This window comes from Schistocerca cancellata, chromosome 1, assembly GCF_023864275.1.
Source record: "Schistocerca cancellata isolate TAMUIC-IGC-003103 chromosome 1, iqSchCanc2.1, whole genome shotgun sequence".
NCBI lineage: Eukaryota > Metazoa > Arthropoda > Insecta > Orthoptera > Acrididae > Schistocerca > Schistocerca cancellata.
The window spans coordinates 1,166,624,477-1,166,643,796 of NC_064626.1; the positions used below are offsets into that span (position 1 = coordinate 1,166,624,477).

At 44.8% G+C, this 19,320-nt stretch overlaps 1 protein-coding gene and 1 pseudogene across 4 annotated transcripts in view; one reads left to right on the forward strand and one right to left on the reverse strand.

The window, feature by feature from the left end:
• The window catches only part of LOC126093841 (uncharacterized), a 140,148-nt gene that overhangs the window by 17,374 nt on the left and 103,454 nt on the right, over positions 1-19,320 (forward strand). For 2 of the 4 annotated variants that reach the window (XM_049908750.1, XM_049908754.1), the window contains exons 1-3: positions 6,185-6,386; positions 14,008-14,273; positions 18,608-18,958. In XM_049908750.1, coding sequence (XP_049764707.1) covers positions 14,025-14,273; positions 18,608-18,958 — 600 coding nt within the window. In that variant the 5' untranslated portion in view covers positions 6,185-6,386; positions 14,008-14,024. Of the gene's footprint in view, positions 1-6,161; positions 6,387-14,007; positions 14,274-18,607; positions 18,959-19,320 lie in introns of those variants that run through there. The other 2 variants (XM_049908753.1, XM_049908752.1) reach the window with 2 other exon arrangements.
• LOC126101059 (5S ribosomal RNA) lies at positions 17,477-17,594 on the reverse strand (annotated as a pseudogene).

Genomic DNA, 19,320 nt, shown 5'->3' on the forward strand with positions numbered 1-19,320 from the left:
CTGCATCCTTTTTTTGTCTTGTGTCCTTAGGAGACTGTAGTACACAGTGTGTCCTGTTAACCAATTAATAGCATTTCCTCCTTTGTACCATTGAGCCACCGCCGTAATTAATAAGGACTCCAAACAGAAACGTCTGCTGGGGAGATACCATCCACTTGGAAGACCCCCGTGTAATGCGGTACTTCCCTGCGTGGCTGCAATCTTCAGGGCGGACACCGGATACGTGCCAGTGGTCGCGGCTGGCTGGATTTTCCAGCCGTGGGGAAAGCGTCTTTTTCCAGCAGTCGTTTTTCTGTAACCTCTTCCAGGGGCGCTCGCTATGGGGAGACACCAGACCACGGGGCCACATCAGCCGCCCTGTCCGTAAAATGATCTTGTAGCCCACCGCGATGAAATACGGTGCTCGTCCTGCAACGAGAAATAGTGTAAGGTGCCTTATCAATAAAAGACTCGACGCTTTTACGTGCTACGTGTGACGTGTATGACGAAAACAGAATTTTGGAGCCAATTATTTGGTGTCGCGTTTACATTAATTGATTTTGGTAGCGTAATCAAATATCGGGCTCGCGTGCGTCAGTTATTCTACACGGATGGAGTCCGCACAATTCCTATTACGTCAGCGCAATGAATTAATGTTATCAGTACCTTCGCAAAGTTTTTAATAAGGCAATAGTACCACTGACGTCAAAGAACTCGTAAGGACGATAAGACTGTACAAGAAGAGGTGTTTGAATGTCTTATCCACGCCGACTAATGCATTCGAAACTGTTTTATTGACTCGCCAACATTAATGGCGTTGAGAAAATGCCAAGGTTCACTCTTCAAGTATTATTCTGCTTCGGGATACTAGATATTTGGAATGGTTAGAAAACTTCATGATGAGGAAAGACGCAGTCAGATTCCTGCGCACAGAATTGGCAAATGTTCTGTCACTAGCCACCGGTTGTGTGCGAGAGCCTTCGTCAGAAAAATATAGATTGAATGTAGCAGCTTACAAAATTAAACAATGGAAACTTCTGGTTGGGATAACAACAATATAAAGAAAATTTTGGAAATTTGTGGTGAGGTCTTACGAGACTAAGGTGCTGAGGTCATCGGTCTAACTTAAAGTAACTTACGCTAAGGACAACACACACACACACCGATGCCCGAGGGAGGACTCGAACCTCCGACGGGGGCAGCTCGGCTATAAAGAAAAGTTAACGTTGCTACTTACAGTAAAGAAGACACGTTAAGTTGAAGACATGCACAACTGAAAGACACTTAGACATTAGCTTTCGGCCACAGCCTTCGGCGGAAAAGAAAACACACACATTCATTCACACAAGCAAGCACACCTCACGCACACATGATCGCCATCTCTGGCAGCTCGGCCCATCATGTGTGCGTGAGGTGTGCTTGCTTGTGTGAATGTGTGTGCGTGTGTGTGTGTTACATGACAGTCAGAAGCAGTATTGGAAAACCGGATTTGGTAGGCCCGTGTGAGATGCAAGACAAGGACACCCAGGTTGATGCCGTGTTCCTTGACTTCAGGAAGATGTTTGGTACAGATCCACATTGACGTTTAGTGAACCACGAGTTTAGCGAGCATCGGACCAGACGTGTTAGACGATTCAGGCTGACTTACTTGCAGAAAGAACTCAGCAAGTCGCTCTTAGCGGAACAAAATCGACAAACGTAAAGGTAATTTTAGGAGTACCTCAGAGAAGTGTCATAGGGCCATTACTGCTTCCTTCATATAAGGTGAACCAGAACTCCACCGTCAAACTTTTAGAGGCGGTAGTATGGACCGAAACGAGAAAAAAATGTGGTAAACGTGGACTCAAAAATGCACACCTTAAGAGCTGTGAGTAGTAGAATAGATGATTTTAATGATAGCGAAGACGTATAAGTGCCCACAGCTCTTAACGTGCGCGCTTTAGGGTTCTTGTGTACCACTAATTTGTTTTGTGTTTTTGGTTAATTTTACCACCTCTCAAAATACCGAAAGCTAAGATCATTCCGTAGAAGAGCTGCATCTCATAGTAGTGAAGATGAACGACTTCTCGTAGCTCTTAAGGTGTCCGTTTTGAAAACCATTTTTACTACACGTCTTTTCCTTGTTTACGTCCATGCTGTCATCTATGACAGTTTGTCGGTGGAGTTGTGGTTCACCCTGTATGAACATCATCTACAGGATATCGTCGGAAGTTCAAGGAGGTTGTCGTAAAAATATGGCTCTGAGCACTATGGGACTTAACATCTATGGTCATCAGTCCCCTAGAACTTAGAACTACGTAAACCTAACTAACCTAAGGACGAAACTTCCTGGCAGATTAAAACTGTGTGCCCGACCGAGACTCGAACTCGGGACCTTTGCCTTTCGCGGGCAAGTGCTCTACCATCTGAGGTACCGAAGCACGACTCACGCCCGGTACTCACAGCTTTACTTCTGCCAGTATCTCGTCTCCTACCTTCCAAACTTGACAGAAGCTCTCCTCTCGCATGTCGAGAATTGACCACAACGAGAAAATCCTAAAAATTAGAGCTAATACGTAGGTTTACCGAAAATCTTTCTTGTCACGCGCCATTCGCGAATGGAATGGAATAAAAAGGAAAAGGTAGTGGTGCTGGAAGTACCCTCCGCCACATACCGTAAGGTGGCTTGCGGAACATAGACGTAGATGCGAGTTTTAACAACCCTAATCGTTATTATAGTGCAATATCACGACCAGAAGCAGCAATTTTCACCATAGGCTAGTGAAAGACCTTCGATTTGATTTCTCACCATTTCTTGTTCCGAGTACTGAACCATCTCGAATTCGGTAGAAACTTCAGTGAAATGATTAAAATTATGTGTAACAGCACTAGTTCCAGGATTATCATCAATAGACAATTTACCCGACATATACAGGTCGGTTCAACATCGCTGCCCCACGTCACTTCCGCTGTTTATTATAGGTATTGAGCCACTAGGCGTGATGATGAATTACGAACTTCAAACATTCTACATCTACAGCTACATCTGTACTCTCCAAACCACCGTGAGGTGCATGGTAGAGGGTACGTCCCATTGTACCAGTTATTAGGGTTTCTTCCTGTTCCATTCGAATCTGGAGCGCGGGATGAATGATTTTTTGAATACCTCTGTGCGTGCAGTAATTGTTCTAACTTATCCTCACGATCCCTATGTGAGCGATACGTAATGGGTTGTAGTATATTCCTACAGTAATCATTTGAATACGGTTTTATGAAATTTTGTTAATACACTTTTCGGGATAGTTTACGTTTATTTTCAAGAGTCTTTCATTAAAGCTGTGCTGAAACATAATGAAACGTACAGCATATGCAGACCACGTAAGTTTTATAGTACGATCGGAGCAGAACTACGAGTACTTGTAGTCAATTGTAGCTTTTGTATTCTATTGTATTGTGTGGTATTGGGGACCTAGAAACGACGGAGAGGCTTCGTCCCCACCGTAGTCCTCAGTGGTTCACAACCCCACAACAAGCTACAGCAGTCCACTTACCCCACCGCCACCCCACACAGAACCCAGGTTTATTGTGCGGTTCGGCCCCCAGTGGAAATGATGAAAAACGAAAAACGAAAATGTTGAGACGCCAGCTATCTTACGACAGCCTACTTACAGGGCTATTACAAATGATTGAAGCGATTTCATAAATTCACTGTAGCTCCATTCATTGACATATGGTCACGACACACTACAGATACGTAGAAAAACTCATAAAGTTTTGTTCGGCTGAAGCCGCACTTCAGGTTTCTGCCGTCAGAGCGCAGTGAGACAAAATGGCGACAGGAGCCGAGAAAGCGTATGTCGTGCTTGAAATGCACTCACATCAGTCAGTCATAACAGTGCAACGACACTTCAGGACGAAGTTCAACAAAGATCCACCAACTGCTAACTCCATTCGGCGATGGTATGCGCAGTTTAAAGCTTCTGGATGCCTCTGTAAGGGGAAATCAACGGGTCGGCCTGCAGTGAGCGAAGAAACGGTAGAACGCGTGCGGGCAAGTTTCACGCGTAGCCCGCGGAAAATTGGCTCATGCCAGAACTGGAGACCGACAGCGCCGACTTCATCTTTCAACAGGATGGTGCTCCACCGCACTTCCATCATGATGTTCGGCATTTCTTAAACAGGAGATTGGAAAACCGATGGATCGGTCGTGGTGGAGATCATGATCAGCAATTCATGTCATGGCCTCCACGCTCTCCCGACTTAACCCCATGCGATTTCTTTGTGTGGGGTTATGTGAAAGATTCAGTGTTTAAACCTCCTCTACCAAGAAACGTGCCAGAACTGCGAGCTCGTATCAACGATGCTTTCGAACTCATTGATGGGGACATGCTGCGCCGAGTGTGGGAGGAACTTGATTATCGGCTTGATGTCTGCCGAATCACTAAAGGGCACATATCGAACATTTGTGAATGCCTAAAAAAACTTTTTGAGTTTTTGTATGTGTGTGCAAAGCATTGTGAAAATATCTCAAATAATAAAGTTATTGTAGAGCTGTGAAATCGATTCAATCATTTGTAATAACCCTGTACAATGGTTCAAGAACCAGTATTAGTGAATAATCTAGAAATGTACTGGAACCTGCCGTAGGGAGCACGAGGACAAGTTTAGACTAATTACAGCGTGCACAAAGCCTTTTCCCCTCTCGATACGTGTTTGGAACGAGAAGAAGGCGTCATGTGGTACAATGCTAGGTATCCTCTGCTACGTACTTCATTGTGGTTTGCAGAGTGTGCATTTAGATGTAGGCAAGTGACAAAAAAATCTGAGACCTACTGAGGACTGAATCAAGAACCTGTTTTCTGATGCTTATCCTCTGAGTTAGCGAGCAACAACAAGCGTCATCATCATCACTATCATCATCATCGGTATCGTCATCATCATCATCATCATTGTCATCATCACAAGTTATTGTGCTCATTGCTGGGCACCGTGATCCCATAAACAAAGCATTTCCACCTCAGTCGGTCATCAGCTACTCTTATAGCCTGCTGAAGAGGCAGACCGGAGATGTTGACTTGATCTATCCACCTGGTTGTTGCTCTTCCCCCCAGGCTCTTGCCCTCGATCTTCCATGATTACTTTCTCTAGATTTTCTCCATCTCTTCTCACAAGAACTGGAGAATTTTTAGGTTGACTCGAGGAGAAAGGCGCCTGGAGATACTGATTAAAGCTATTGGAAGTCGTACATTCTTTCATCTATGTTGGGTTAACCATCTGCAACACGGGAAGTAAACACTCGTATCTTCCGCCTTATTTTATGGTGGCATAACATTGACACATAAGGCCAGATACAAGCAGCGTTTGAGATATACTGCTGGCGCAACAAGCTGCGCATAAAGTGGACCGAAGGAAGAAATGTGTCAATTTTGAACAACAACAGACGTGAAACTTCCTTGCAGATTAAAACTGTGTACCGGACCGAGACTCGAACTCGGGACCTTTGCCTTTCGCAGGCAAGTGCTCTACCAACTGAGCTACCCAAGCACGACTCATGCCACGTCCTCACAGCTTCACTTCTGTTTCATATCAGCGCACACTCCGCTGCAGAGTGAAAATCTCATTCTGGAAACAACAGACGTGTTTTCTGCGATGTGGTACGATCGAAGGATTTCACTTAAGCAAATTATCTTAGGCTGAAGCGAAGATGGAAGTCTGCTTTTTTGTATTTATGACGTTTTATTAGTTCGGCTGCCGAGCTACGCTACGAAATGATAGCTGAATTAGAATGTCTTTGGCCAGGCAAGAATGTTGTTTTGCACAAGTCTTCCTAGAGCGACATACTGCCGTAGGGCAGGTGACTTTGTCGTTGCGGCACGACGGCTAATGTTTTTTACTTTCCCTGGAGAGACGTGCGGGCGTGAAACACGGCCATTCGCTGTCGACCGCAAAGCGCGCGGCGTTCTGCGCCGAGAGCAGAACAGACACGCCGTGTGTGCCGACTCCGAGACGTCGCAAGGCCGCTCTCCTTCCTTTCTCCTCGTCTGCGTCCTCCCCCCCCCCCCTTCCGGCAATCCGGTCTCTCTCCCCCACCCCACTACCTCCTCTCCCACCCTTACTCACTGCAAGGCACGTAAAAACGTCCTTGACTCTTCTGCGACACCAGCCTCTCGTTTTCGGAAGCGTGACAAATCATTCGTGTTTTCCGGTCGTGTGCGCGCGTCACCCGGTACGTATCCAGGAAGCATGGGCTACAAGGTGTTCCCATTCACGTCAGGCTTCCTTACACGCTTTCACGTGTGACTGCGGTTCATTGTTCACCAGCCTCTGCTGCTGTTCAGGTGCTAAAAGGATCGCTGCTGCCCTGCAAAACATCTGGTGCCAACTGCCGAGACGATTTCACGTTCTCTCGTTTCTCGCTTGTATATTCTGTAAGTAAAACTGTCCTTGACAGTGTTTATTTCTTTATCCACGTTACTTGTGTCTGTCAGCCTACTATCCATGTTAGGCTTTCTCTTTCAGAAGGAAGTGTTCGGCTAGAAATCTATCTATTTTGAGCGTCTGAAAATTTCTATAAGAAAGTATACAGGATCGGAATCCCTAGGAGCACTTCAGAGTAGAAAGGAGTAAGTAGCTGCATTTCCTTCTTGGTGACAGCTTCCCAGAACTCGCATAGGATGTTTCAAATGTGATTGAGTTAAACCTTTTCTATTTTTCTTTTCGGCGTGCTTCACAGTCCGCCCTTGCTTCAAACACATGCGCTCACTTACGCAAGGCATAGCTGTTTTCAAATGATCCATAAGTAATGTGTTCTCGCTGAGATGGGAAAAGCGATTTTCATATTCCATCCATTTTCTAATGTCAGAGATAGCAATGAACCCTAAGCAGATAAACAGCTTCTTTTGAGTGACTACATATATTTAACGTGCAAGTCTCTCTGTCTGACTTAATGAGTGTCTGGTCACAAGAAAAGAACCGGCTTCATGGGTCACATCAAATGTGTTAGACAAACACAGCTGTCCAAATTTTTTCATTAATTAGCTTTAAAATATTCAAAATTATTGTTCACTTTGTTTTCAACAGTTTCTCTCATTTATTATTCACTGATTTATGTATAAACTTTTTCTCTGTTATTGTTTTCTTTTTCTGCACTTAATTGTGAACAGCTTTTAATTATGCTAACTGAAATACGCTCTGAAATTTTGAAGGTGGTACAGATAAAGTGATGGGAGTCTAAGGCCATTTACAACTTGTACAGAAACGAGACAGCAATTATAATAGTCGAAGGACATGAAAGAAAGCAGATGGAAAGAGAATGAAACAAAATTTTTGCCTATACCCAATCTTTACGTTGAACAAGCAGTATAGGAAACAGAAGAAGGCCTTAGAGAAGGAGTCAAAGATAAGGGAGAAGAAATAAAAACTTTGAGATTTGCCAATGACATTGTAATTCTGTCAGACAGTAAAGAACCTTGAATAACAAAACTAACGGAACTAATAGTGTCTTGAAAAGAGATTATCAGATGATCATTAACAAAAGTTAACTGAACTGTAATTCTGTCAGACAGTAAAGAACCTTGAACAACAAACGAACGGAACAAATAGTGCCTTGAAAAGAGATTATCAGATGATCATTAACAAAAGTAAAAGAAAGGTAATGGACTGTAGTTAGGTGATGCTGAGGGAATTAGATTAGAATATGAGACACTAAAAGTAGCTGATGAGTTTTGCTGTTTGGACAGAAAAATAAATGATGATGGCCGAAGTCGAAAGGAAATAAAATATAGACTGGCAATAGGAAGAAAAGCGTTTCTGAAGAAGAGAAACTCGTTAACATTGTAATATGGATTTAAGTTTCAGGAAGTCTTTCCTGAAAGTCTTTGTATGCACTGTAGCCTTGTATGTAAGTGAAAGATGGACAATAAACAGTTTAGACAAGAAGACAGTAGAAGCTCTTGCAATGTGGTGCTACAGAAGAATGCCGAAGATTAGATGGGTCGATCACGTAGCGAATGATGAGGTATTGAATAGGATTTGACTAAAAGATGAGATCGGTTGGTAGGACACATTTTGAGATATTAAGTGGTTACCAGGTAAGTATTGGAGGGAAGTGTGGAGGCTAAAATTTGTAGAGAGAGGCCAAGAGATGAATACAGTAATCAGTTTGAAATGGACGTAGGTAGCAGTAGTTGTGTAGAGATTAAGTAGCGTGCACAGGATAGGGTAGCATGTAGAGTTAGGTCAAACCAGTCTTCTGATGGAAGATCGCAACAAAGATTTCGTTAATTAATACAAGGCCTTTAAATTGTACTCTCTTATGCGTTGCACTGATCTCGTCTCCTTCATTTTATATATTTTTGTTGAGTTGTCATAATTTTTTCGTAAATTTTTTCTGCTGTTCTTTTTTTATTTACGCTTGTGAATAAATCAGAAACTTGAACTTCCTTTCAGGTGACGGTATATCATAATTTAACGTCTTCCTTGCTTTTCTCTGCACATATTCTGTGCACTTAGATTGTCATTTCTTAAGGCCTATTTTTTTAACTTGTTCGGTTCACCAGCAGATCACGGTGCTGTGCTGTTGTCGTTGCCACTTCTGTGTTCTTGATGAAGTTTAGTAACAGTTTTCTAGTTAGTACACTGAGCTTTTCTTTTAGCCATGTCTTCCTTCATTTTCTTGCTGAACTCTACCTTAAAATCCTTGGACCTTTTCCTGTCCTCTCTCTGTCAGGTTTGGTAAAGAAGGGTCTGGTTAAAATACCTAAGTGATAAGTCATCCATGTTAGTTACTATGACTTGCCTAAGATTAAGTTATGCAAGATCTTTTTCTGTTTGCTTGCTCCATATGGAAACAATGGTCTTACCGTTGTTGGGTATTAAAAGATCTAATGTGAAAACCTATGGGATGCCTTTTATATAGGTGGCTAGGAAGCTTCTTCTGGTGACATCAGTGAGTTTTTCTTGCCGTTAGTAGAGTTCAATGTGGAGTTTATACCATCGTCTCGAATCTGGTAGAATCCATGGTCCCTCCGTTGTCGCAGGAATTTCCTTTCTTGTAATTCGAGGTGTCTTATTGGAGTCTTCTTGGCTAGGGATAGAGGACTGACGGTCTCACTACTGTGTTACAGTGGTAATATTCATCGATAAATGTTTCCAGCTGAACATTTTCCTGCAAGGGTAGTATGACCTATCTAGTTTGATTTTCCTTTGTTCAGGAGCTACAGTTTCACTGAGATCATCTGCGATCCGTTGTCCTAGGTCTTGTTACGGTTTTGTCTCTTTTGATATGCTTGGTGGTGCTGTTATTCAGAGGTGCACTGTTTTTCTCCGTTCTGTTTTCCTCCAAAATGCCGTCACGTACCTTCATTTCCCCCAGCACCCCTCTGTCTTTTTGTCCGACTGGCAGCGGCACACACGAACCGACCGTTACCGACAATCCTTTGTCCTGCGTCGGGCACGCGGGCAGCTGGCTCCCCCCTCTTCGCAGAGAACCTACTGGGGCAATCGAAGTGACCAGTTTCGCACATCGCTCACAGCAGTGTTGTTGTCTCTGATGACGTATTTGCTTGGCTACGTATCCGTCGTTGAGATCCTTATTTTCAATTAGGAATCTGGCTCATATTCTACATACAATCTGAATTTGTGCACGTTCATGGTTACACACTGTTATCTTCATCAACTGCCTTTTCACGTCCACTGTCAAGCCCGTTTTACACGAGCGACTTTCTGGTCAAAATCGGCTACTCAAAGTGCATGCTGTCCCCAATAGGTCATGTGTACATATGTGGTACCAGCTCCGACGTCATCTCCATCTCAAGGATATCAGGGACCAGTTACAGCAGTTGTGGACTTGCTTTCCGTAGGCGACAATACAACGGCTTCATAACAGCCTTCCCAACGGAATTAGCGCATACATCCAGACTATAGAAGGTGCAACATCTTACTGATTAATAGGTTCATACTGTCAAGTTCTTTATAAATTTGACTCGACTTTGTAATCCTTTAAATAACATCATGTACCCTCTGAACCCATGAAGTTTTATTTCGCTTCTTCCTCTCCTGATGTCTGCTTCACTTTCTTTGTAAAGCAATGTACATACCTGACGAGTGTATACAGACGGGTGATCTTCAGGTGTACATCACCAATAGTTCTCTCCTTTTCGGCCAATTACTGTCAATGAATTTGTATTTCACCGCCAGGGTTCGGACATCACTACAATACCGTGATTCAGAGACCTGAGATGCCAAATCTTCTGGGGGAAATCGCTACCGCCCGTTCTCTGTATGCTGTTAAGCAACGGATTGATGAATATACTGTTTAATTTTTCTGTCGAAAATTTGTGGCTGCGGAAATTTTGATTGTTAGACTAGGCTGTAAATACTGAACTTTGGAAACGCGACTGTAGGGTGAGTACTCTGTTCCTAGGAGAGCCCAACGTGCATTACAGTATCATCCTAACTCAATGGCGCCGTCCCACTTAGAGTGTCTTCTGCACGTGGTTATGGAGCTGTCCTTAATGGCGCTAATAGAAAAATAACTGCATCACGCTTACTCCACTTTCGCGGCCCGCACTACCGGATTACATGCGAAAGACTGCACGTAGGGTATGAGAGCTCTGGATAATGGAGGCATTCTTTTTGGTTCTGCAGCCGATGATAGCCTGAATTCAATTAATTTACGAACTTCGGTGACGTTTATTATTCTTCCGCTCTAACACGTTTCCAGCTTTCGGGGAGGCACAGATGATTCAATTAGACTGTTGTGACATGATTTCAGAAGAAGAGCGTGTGAGCACAGACACAGATGCTAAATCCACCAAGAAGAAAGACGCATCAGATACGACTCCAAATCGATGCATGATGGTCCCACAGGCAAAGAACGGAAAATTATGTTCGGTTTCTGTGAATTCTTTTAGGACACACATTACTTGTATTTTTCTCTACCACAAACAATCAGATATTTAATTTTATTGCCGATTAGTTAAGACTGTACACTCATACTCAGGAGAAGCAGGTGTGAAATCCTCGCCCGGTCATTCAAATTTATGCTTTCCGTGATTTTCTTGTATCACCTGTGACGTAAATGCTGAGATGGTCTCTTAGAAAAGATCACGTCTGAGTCCTTTGTCCATTCTGAGCTAGTGCTTGTCTCTCTTAACGTTCAAAAAAATGTTCAAATGGCTCTGAGCACTATGGGACTTAACATCTATGGCTATCAGTCCCCTAGAACTTAGAAATACTTAAACCTAACTAACCTAAGGACAGCACACAACACCCAGCCATCACGAGGCAGAGAAAATCCCTGACCCCGCCGGGAATCGAACCCGGGAACCCGGGCGTGGGAAGCGAGAACGCTACCGCACGACCACGAGATGGGGGCTCTCTCTTAACGACCTCGGTGTCGACGGGCCTTAAAAACTGTTTACATTCCTTTTTTTTTTGTATCATCTTAGGCCAGCAGAACTAGAGATAGGTGTGTGTTTTGTGTGTTTGTGGGGGGGGGGGGGGAGGAGGCAGAGGGGCAGTTTTCTCAGCAGAGTAGGAACACGTCTCTTGCAGAAGTAGCAGATGCAATTAATTGCAGGATGGCATAAAACGGGCGAGAGAGCAAGTTTAGATGATTGGTAAATGCAACCATATAATTTCGTGAATATCATATAATGTTTCGAATGCATTTACACAAAAATACGTAATACCTGAGGGCATTAAATGTTTAAAAAAGGGAAATGAGTCAAGTAATGGAGTGTTTTGTCGTGGAGAGTAGCCTTTCCTCTAGTGGACGCCTTTGACTTGCCTAGACGGAACTCTACACAGGATTTCGCCATACTCTTTGTGCATGTATTCCCTCCACTCATAAGCGGTGCAAGACAATGTGCATGAACACCTCATGCAATGATGTGGTCCCCGAACCAAATGTTAATAATACTGACGCACTTCCTTAGACAGCCCCGTCGGCTGCAGCTGCAAGCGAAAATATCACTGCCAAGTTGGCGGGAATTCGCCGCGCTGAGTTATTGAGCAGTCACGCATTCTGCAGACAACCACCCATTTGTTTCCAAGTACAAGAGGTTATACTTTGGTCATCAATCAGTAGTAAGCTAACTGGATAAAACTTTACACACCTCTCTACTGACGGACTAACTCATACAGGTTGTTCACAACATCACTGTGTTTACTGTAGCCGTTACAAAGCGATTACAACCAGGAAACTCGTCCCGGACATCGGAACAAGCTATATTCACGACAGTTGATAAAAAGTAGAGAATCGCTGTGGCAAAGACTCAACAAAGTTCTACGGGACTCAAGATCGAAATAATTCCTCCCACAACCCACATCTTGAATGGGATTCAAATCAGGGGACTTTGGTAACCAGTCAACGAGTGAATTGGTCCTAGACATGCCATGCAGTCATCCAATGCGTGCGAAAATTTCAATTTTGGAAGACAGAGCTGATAATACTATAATTTTCGTTAAGATCTTAGTCAAATAGCAAAAGTTACTTCTTCAGTACTGGATGTACAGGCGGTCGTGAGGGCAATGGAGTACTTGTGTGTACATATGCACTTTTTGTGATATAATTCTATTGCACTCGCTGTGTTTACCAGAAATCTGTGTTCGATTGGGACCATATGATCTATTCCAAATAAAGTGCTCCAGTTAAAAACTTAAGGTATAACCTAAAATTTTGCATAATAAAAGGTGGTTCTAATATAACATAACACACTCAGCGACTACATAAAATTGCATGGAATTATCCGTCCCGAGCTTTTTAACTATATTTCGTTTGTTAGCTTTCTTGGTGTGGTTCAAGTTTTCATACTTAGTTTCTCCTTTAGAAATTATACTCAGCTTTACTAGCATGTATTAGAAATTAAAACCACCTCTTATTGACAGTGATGTAATAGGGTTTGTGGGAAGTGGCTTCCATCAACAAGTCCCGCGAAGCCTGATATGAGAACACTGCTCGTCTTATTTTTTTAGAAAAACCTTTTTGAAGCAACTGACGTATTTCAATCGAGGCATGAGGTCAAACTTCCTTCATTCTGATAACCAGTCTCACTTAAAAGACGATTATTTATTAAAAAATGGTTCAAATGGCTCTGAGCACTATGGGACTTAACATCTGTGGTCATCAGTCCCCTAGAACTTATAACTACTTAAACCTAACTAACCTAAGGACATCACACACATCCATACCCGAGGCAGGATTCGAACCTGCGACCGTAGCAGTCGTGCGGTTCCGGAGTGAAGCGCCTAGAACCGCACGGTTACCGCGGCCGGCGATTATTTAATTAGTTTCTACTATTAATTAACTGAAACTTCGTTAAATATATATCGATAACTGTCATAACATTTTGTCGGGACAAAATTCCAGTTTCGTAATACTGTTATCAAACGCAGTCGTTAGATATATGTCACAATAACATTTTTTATTTTTATTTTGTCATTTTTCTAGCGATTCTTGTTTTTGTAGTTTTTCAGCTCTTGCACTCCCTTTCAACAAAGTTATGATAATATACTATAAACACTATTTGCATGAGTACAGAACCGGCAAATTGTGAGGGACTCACAACGTCATTTAAATCATTGAATTATTCGAGTAGCTGGCCATCAGCATAACAGAATTTTATGCAACTTCATTTGATTAATAAGACACGTCGTAATTCTGAGATAGGATTTGTCTGCTTCTAACAGGATGACGTCACAAGTCACCATTTAGGTGTATTGTTTTTGCTTAGTGTAAATTGATAACACTGATGCATCGAGATATTTTAGTGCATTTTACATGTATTTTAGTGCATTTTACATGTGTTAATGTTCTTGTACTGGGCAGTAATAAACAAACATTACTCTGGGAACGTGATCTTTCAGAATTTTGGGAGTTCGGCTCTTCTCACAGTATGACGCCTCTCTTGTAGGATCTCACACAAAATTTTGTTGAACACTTCTGCGACGCATCATCTGTTCCTCGACCGAAACACGTTTAATATTTACTAGAGTTTCTGTTGTCGCCAGCGAGAATGAAAGCGAATCTGCCTGTTCGGTTTACAGGAAGCGAGAGCGCCGAGATGTCGCAGGACACGGGAATCGTGACAGCCAAGGTGGTGGCCATGGTGGTGCTGGGCGGCGCCTCCACGCTGCTGGGCCTCACGCCGCTCATATTCAGCCGGCTGCACAGGCGGCGCGCCGACGGCGGCGGCGGGGGCGGCCGCTACCAGCTGGGCTCCAGCCCCTGCGCCGCGCTCTTGATCTCGCTGCTGCTCGCCTTCGGGGGCGGCGCGCTGCTCTGCACCACCTTCCTCCACCTGCTGCCCGAGGTGAGCCCCACAGCGAAGCCACCGCTGCCGTATCGGCAGGGGACGAGGTGGAACTTGCTGGCCTGGCATCAAACGCCTATTGTCTCGTAGCTAAAAATCTTGCTTGTTTCTAGATCGGGGGCCCCATTTAAATTAAATTGTCCAACGTGTTATCAGATAGTACAGCCTATTCCAGAAGTTCAGATCTACGACATCTTAGAGTTACTCACTGCAGCAATCCTAAACTATTAACTGGCCACAGGTCGTTTTCTATCCGCAAGACAACAAGATGCTAGTTTCCTTAAGGGGGCTAGGACGTCAAACGGACCGACTTGGAGCAGGAGAGGCACCAAAGGACATATTATTTTCTACTGTGTATACTTTTACAAATAAATTCATAAAACTTTGTCAGCACGACCAGGAAGGATTCAGGATTCACACTCATACCAGTGGAAGTGCAAAAACGTAACAAAATAATTTTTTTTTAGATATGAAATTCCATCATTTTTTTCACTTACTGTTGGCTTTATTTGTTGCTATAGGTACATTTTTCTTCACAAGTAAGAGAGATTCTTTGATGAATTTTGCACAGCATACAAACCATACTTACAGATGTATGAAATTCTAGAATTTTCCAAATCTATTAAAAACTGTGGTAAAAATTGAGTTAATTAACTACAAAATTTGTTTTTTTCTAAACATAAAGTTTAAACCGTTACGGCTCATTCGTTTTTTCATAAATTAAATAGATTCTAGAGTGTCAGACACCTGTAAGTATGGTTTGTATGCTGTGCAAAATTCATCGAACAGTCTCTCTTACTTATGAAGGAAAGTGTACCTATAGCAACAAAAGCAGCCAATAGTAAGTGAAAAAATCATGAAATTTCACATGTAAATAAAAATTATTTTGTTGTGTTTTTGAACTTCCGCAGCTACGAGTGTGAATCCTGAATCTTTCCTGGTCATGCTGACAAAGTTTTATGAATTTACTTGTAAAAGTATAGAGAGTGGAAATTAAAATGTTCTGTGGTGCCTCTCCTGCTCCAAGTCGGCCCGTTTGACGTCCTACCCCCCTTAAAACATAACACAAACAGTCTCACACATTTGATATGTCTACAGGTTGGCATTGCTAAACGGGTGCAAACTGTAGGAAACGATCCCTCAACTTGTAGGTGCAGATAGAATATCTTTGGCAGTCACTCCGGTACCAGGAGCAGGCGAGTAGCTCACCAGTATAGGGTACGACCATGGGAGCTTTCTCCGCAACAACTGCCACTACGGTATGATTTAAAATGTATGTAGGCCTTACTACCTATGTACGTGCCTTTGTGCTGACGGTTGTGTCGCCCGTTCATCGCACAGGCCACCGAGGCGCTAGTATTCCTGTCACCGATGAGGCTGCCTTTATGAGGGACAGTATCGTTTTCACAACACCCATCTACGGGCTATGGAGAATCCCCACGGTATGGTGACAAAGAACCATCAGGTGCGGTTCAGCCTCAGTGCGAGGTGGCAGGGATTATAGGCGACTGCCTAGTGGGCCCAGTCATTCTTCCACAATGTGTGAGGGACGAGGCATACCTGCAGTTCCTGTGGATGACACTGTCCCCCGAGTTGGAAGACCTACCTTTGATACGAAGGGTAATGTAAGTGCTACATGATGGTGCACCAGATCACTGCCCTTTTGTGGAACTAAAACACTAGTACAGACAGAACATACCCACTAGTCTTGCGCGTTATCATGTTTCGCTTTCGACCACTGAAGCCTGCACTGTCAAAGATTTTTTATCGCCAGCTTCGAGTAGGTGTACCTCCCCTGGAACGCATTTCCGGCCACATGACCATGCTCCCCATCCTCTCAGGCGTCGTTTCATGCTGCTTCTCCCCAATCAGCAAAATTACCCTGTAGAGACAGCTCAATAATAGAAAGCGCTGTTCGAGTATATATCTAAATCTCTTCCGTCTGTCATATGTAACCAACTTTGACGTCCATTTTTCCTTTCTTTTTTAACGCGGCAAATGCTGAGTCAAATGACGTGCTTTGCATGTATATTCACAGTTACACTGAAAATAGAGAAGTGGGGCGTGTCTTTGTTGTGACTCCAGCAATACCTCACATACTGGTGGGGATATTGGGATTAACAGTCGCGGGTGTCATGTGAGATCATCGTCAGGCAGAATTACACCTCAACTGAAGGTATGGAAGCTGAAAATCCAAATGATCTTAGACAGGCAAAACTGAACATATGCACAACAGAAAATGTTTTCGTAATCTAAAGATACGACAATATTTTAATTCACAGTTGTATAGTAACTGGCAAGCGGTTTGGTAAACCTTTCTGCGGTCTCTCTCTCTCTCTCTCTCTCTCTCTCTCTAGAAATGCTTTAAAGTGTTGGGACTCATTTGAAATCTGTCGAACATATCAAACTGGAAAGTAAAAGTGAAATTCTTCACAATTCGAAGTTTGCTCTGGACAGTGAAATGCTTTACTAAGCGTGGCCCTTGTCGACATATTATGCTCTTGCCCTTCTTCGGCCTTTGGATTGAGTTATGCAGCCAGTTATTAGGGTGAGAGGGGGGGGGGGGCACCGTTTAACGTGGACCCCGAACCTCGATGAAACTTCCATTTTTCACAGAAAAATGGTTCAAATGGCTCTGAGCACTATGGGACTTAACATCTCAGGTCATCAGTCCCCTAGAACTTAGAACTACTTCAACCTAACTAACCTAAGGACATCACACACATCCATGCCCGAGGCAGGATTCGAACCTGCGACCGTAGCAGTCGCGCGGTTCCAGACTGAAGCGCCTAGAACCGCTGGGCCACACCGGCCGGCCTTGAAACTGAAACTTTTAGATTTGTAGCCAGGCACTTATCTAAGGAGTGACATCAGGTTCAAAACCAAACCGAATGGTGATTGAATTTCAGTGACAACAAATTAACAAAATTGCCCACTACTTGGTTAATAAACTACTGGCCTTATTAAGTCTTTGAGCCTGCAGGAGATTGATAAAAAAGAAAGCACTCCGTCTTCAGTCCACGAGTGGCCTACCGGGACCATCCGACCGCAGTGTCATCCTCAGTGGAGGAAGCGGATAGGAGGGGCGTGGGGTCAGCACACCGCTCTCCCGGTCGTTATGATGGTATTCTTGACCGAAGCCGTCACTATTCGGTCGAGTAGCTCCTCAGTTGGCATCACGAGGCTGAATGCATCTCGAAAATTGACAACAGCGCATGACGGCCTGGATGGTCACCCATCCAAGTGCCGACCATGCCCGACAGCGCTTAACTTCGGTGATCTCACGAGAACCGGTGTATCCAATGCGGCAAGGCCGTTGCCGCAGGAGAGTGATTATGTTTTGAAAATTTTCTGACGATTAAAACTGTGCCTGTACTTCTACTCGAACCAGAATTCTTACCAGCAGTTTGCTAATCGACTGGAGGGCAATGCGGAAAGCAGGTGTAAAGCTTAACAGTTGCTATAGCTCAGCCAGGTGGTGGGAAAAAAAACCCGGAATTCCACTGGAGGATTACGTGATCGTGAGACTGGGAAGGGATGAAATACTCAATGAGGCAGTCTTTGCCTCAGGGTCACCTGCTGCCACCTCATGAGTACCCTTTGCGATCGACATCCATTGCGTCTGAGGGCCCAGCGAGATCTAGGTCCTCAGCGGACGCCAGAATCTCCACCTCATCCTCAGACACAGAGATTGTAGGTAGTGGAGGAGTGGATGCCACCGCAGTGCCTTGGTTCTTGGGGGTGTTTATCTTTTTAGGTTTATCTCGCTGCTCCTTAGGTTTGTCTGGCTGAGAAGGCTTCACCAATTCAGTCTCAGGAACTGAAGAGGACTACGACCAGCTACCTGTGGTTGCTTCAGCCACTGGCGGGTGTCAGCTTTGCCACTGGTAGGAACCTGGGAAGGGAGTGATCCAAGGGAACCCTTCCTGACGAGAGAAGCCGAAGAAGACTTACGCTTCTCCGGCTGAGAAGTGGGGAATGACGTCCACGATGGTTGGGGGGCGCGTGGCTCCTGAAGTAGACTGTGCAGGAGCGATAGGGAGGGAAGTGCCCCCCCCCCCCCCACCATCAAGGGGGCAGGTGGAGTATGATGGCTCTGAGAGCCAACTGTACGCAGTGGAACGGAAGATGGTAGAACCATTGTCCTAGTGGCGGCATAGGATGTAGCCTCTCATATTTTCTCTTAGCCTCAGTGTAGGTCAGTCGGCCACAGTCTCGTAGGTAATGCCTGAACTGAACTTGTGAGTCGTGTAGGACGAGGTTCTGGGTCGGACTCCCTGTCGGGCAAAGAGTTTTTAATCTCCCAGATTGCTGACTGGTCGCCCCTGCCACAGGTCCGCGAGGCGGTGGAGGAGCTGCAGGAGTCGGGCACGCTGGTGGAGACCAAGTTTCACCTGCCGGAGCTGCTGATGTGCTCGGGCTTCTTCGCGATGTACCTGGTGGAGGAGCTGGTGCACCTGTACCTGCACCACCGGCGGCGCCGCGCCTCGCCACACCGCCTGCAGTGCGGGCCCGGCGCCCAGACGGCGGACTCGGCGCTCCACCGGTCGCTCAGCAAGCGGCGCTGCTCGCGCGCCGACGCCTCCTGCCCGCCGTCCCTCGCCGACCAGCCGGACGCCTGCGACGCCCCCGCACAGGGCGCCGGCGCCACCGTCTCCAACGGCGCCGCGGCCGGATTGCCCGCTGTAAGTGACGCGCACAGCGGTACCGCCACTGACTGGGTTACTAGGCAGGGTCTGCTGTGGTTTCTAGCGTATCGTTCTCGGTGGCCTGGCTTTTTTGGACGCCGGAGACGGTTTCTTGTGTCTGGCAGAATGAAATTTTCAAAATGAGACATACTGGAAACATCCCCCAGGCTGTGGCTAAGCCAAGTCTCCGCAATATCCTTTCTTTCACGAGTGCTAGTTCTGCAAGGTTTGCAGGAGAGCTTCTGTTAAGTTTGGAAGGTAGGAGACGAGATACTGACAGAAGTAAAGCTGTGAGGACGGGGCGTGATTCGTGCTTGGGTAGCTCAGTCGGTAGAGCACTTGCCCGCGAAAGGCAAAGG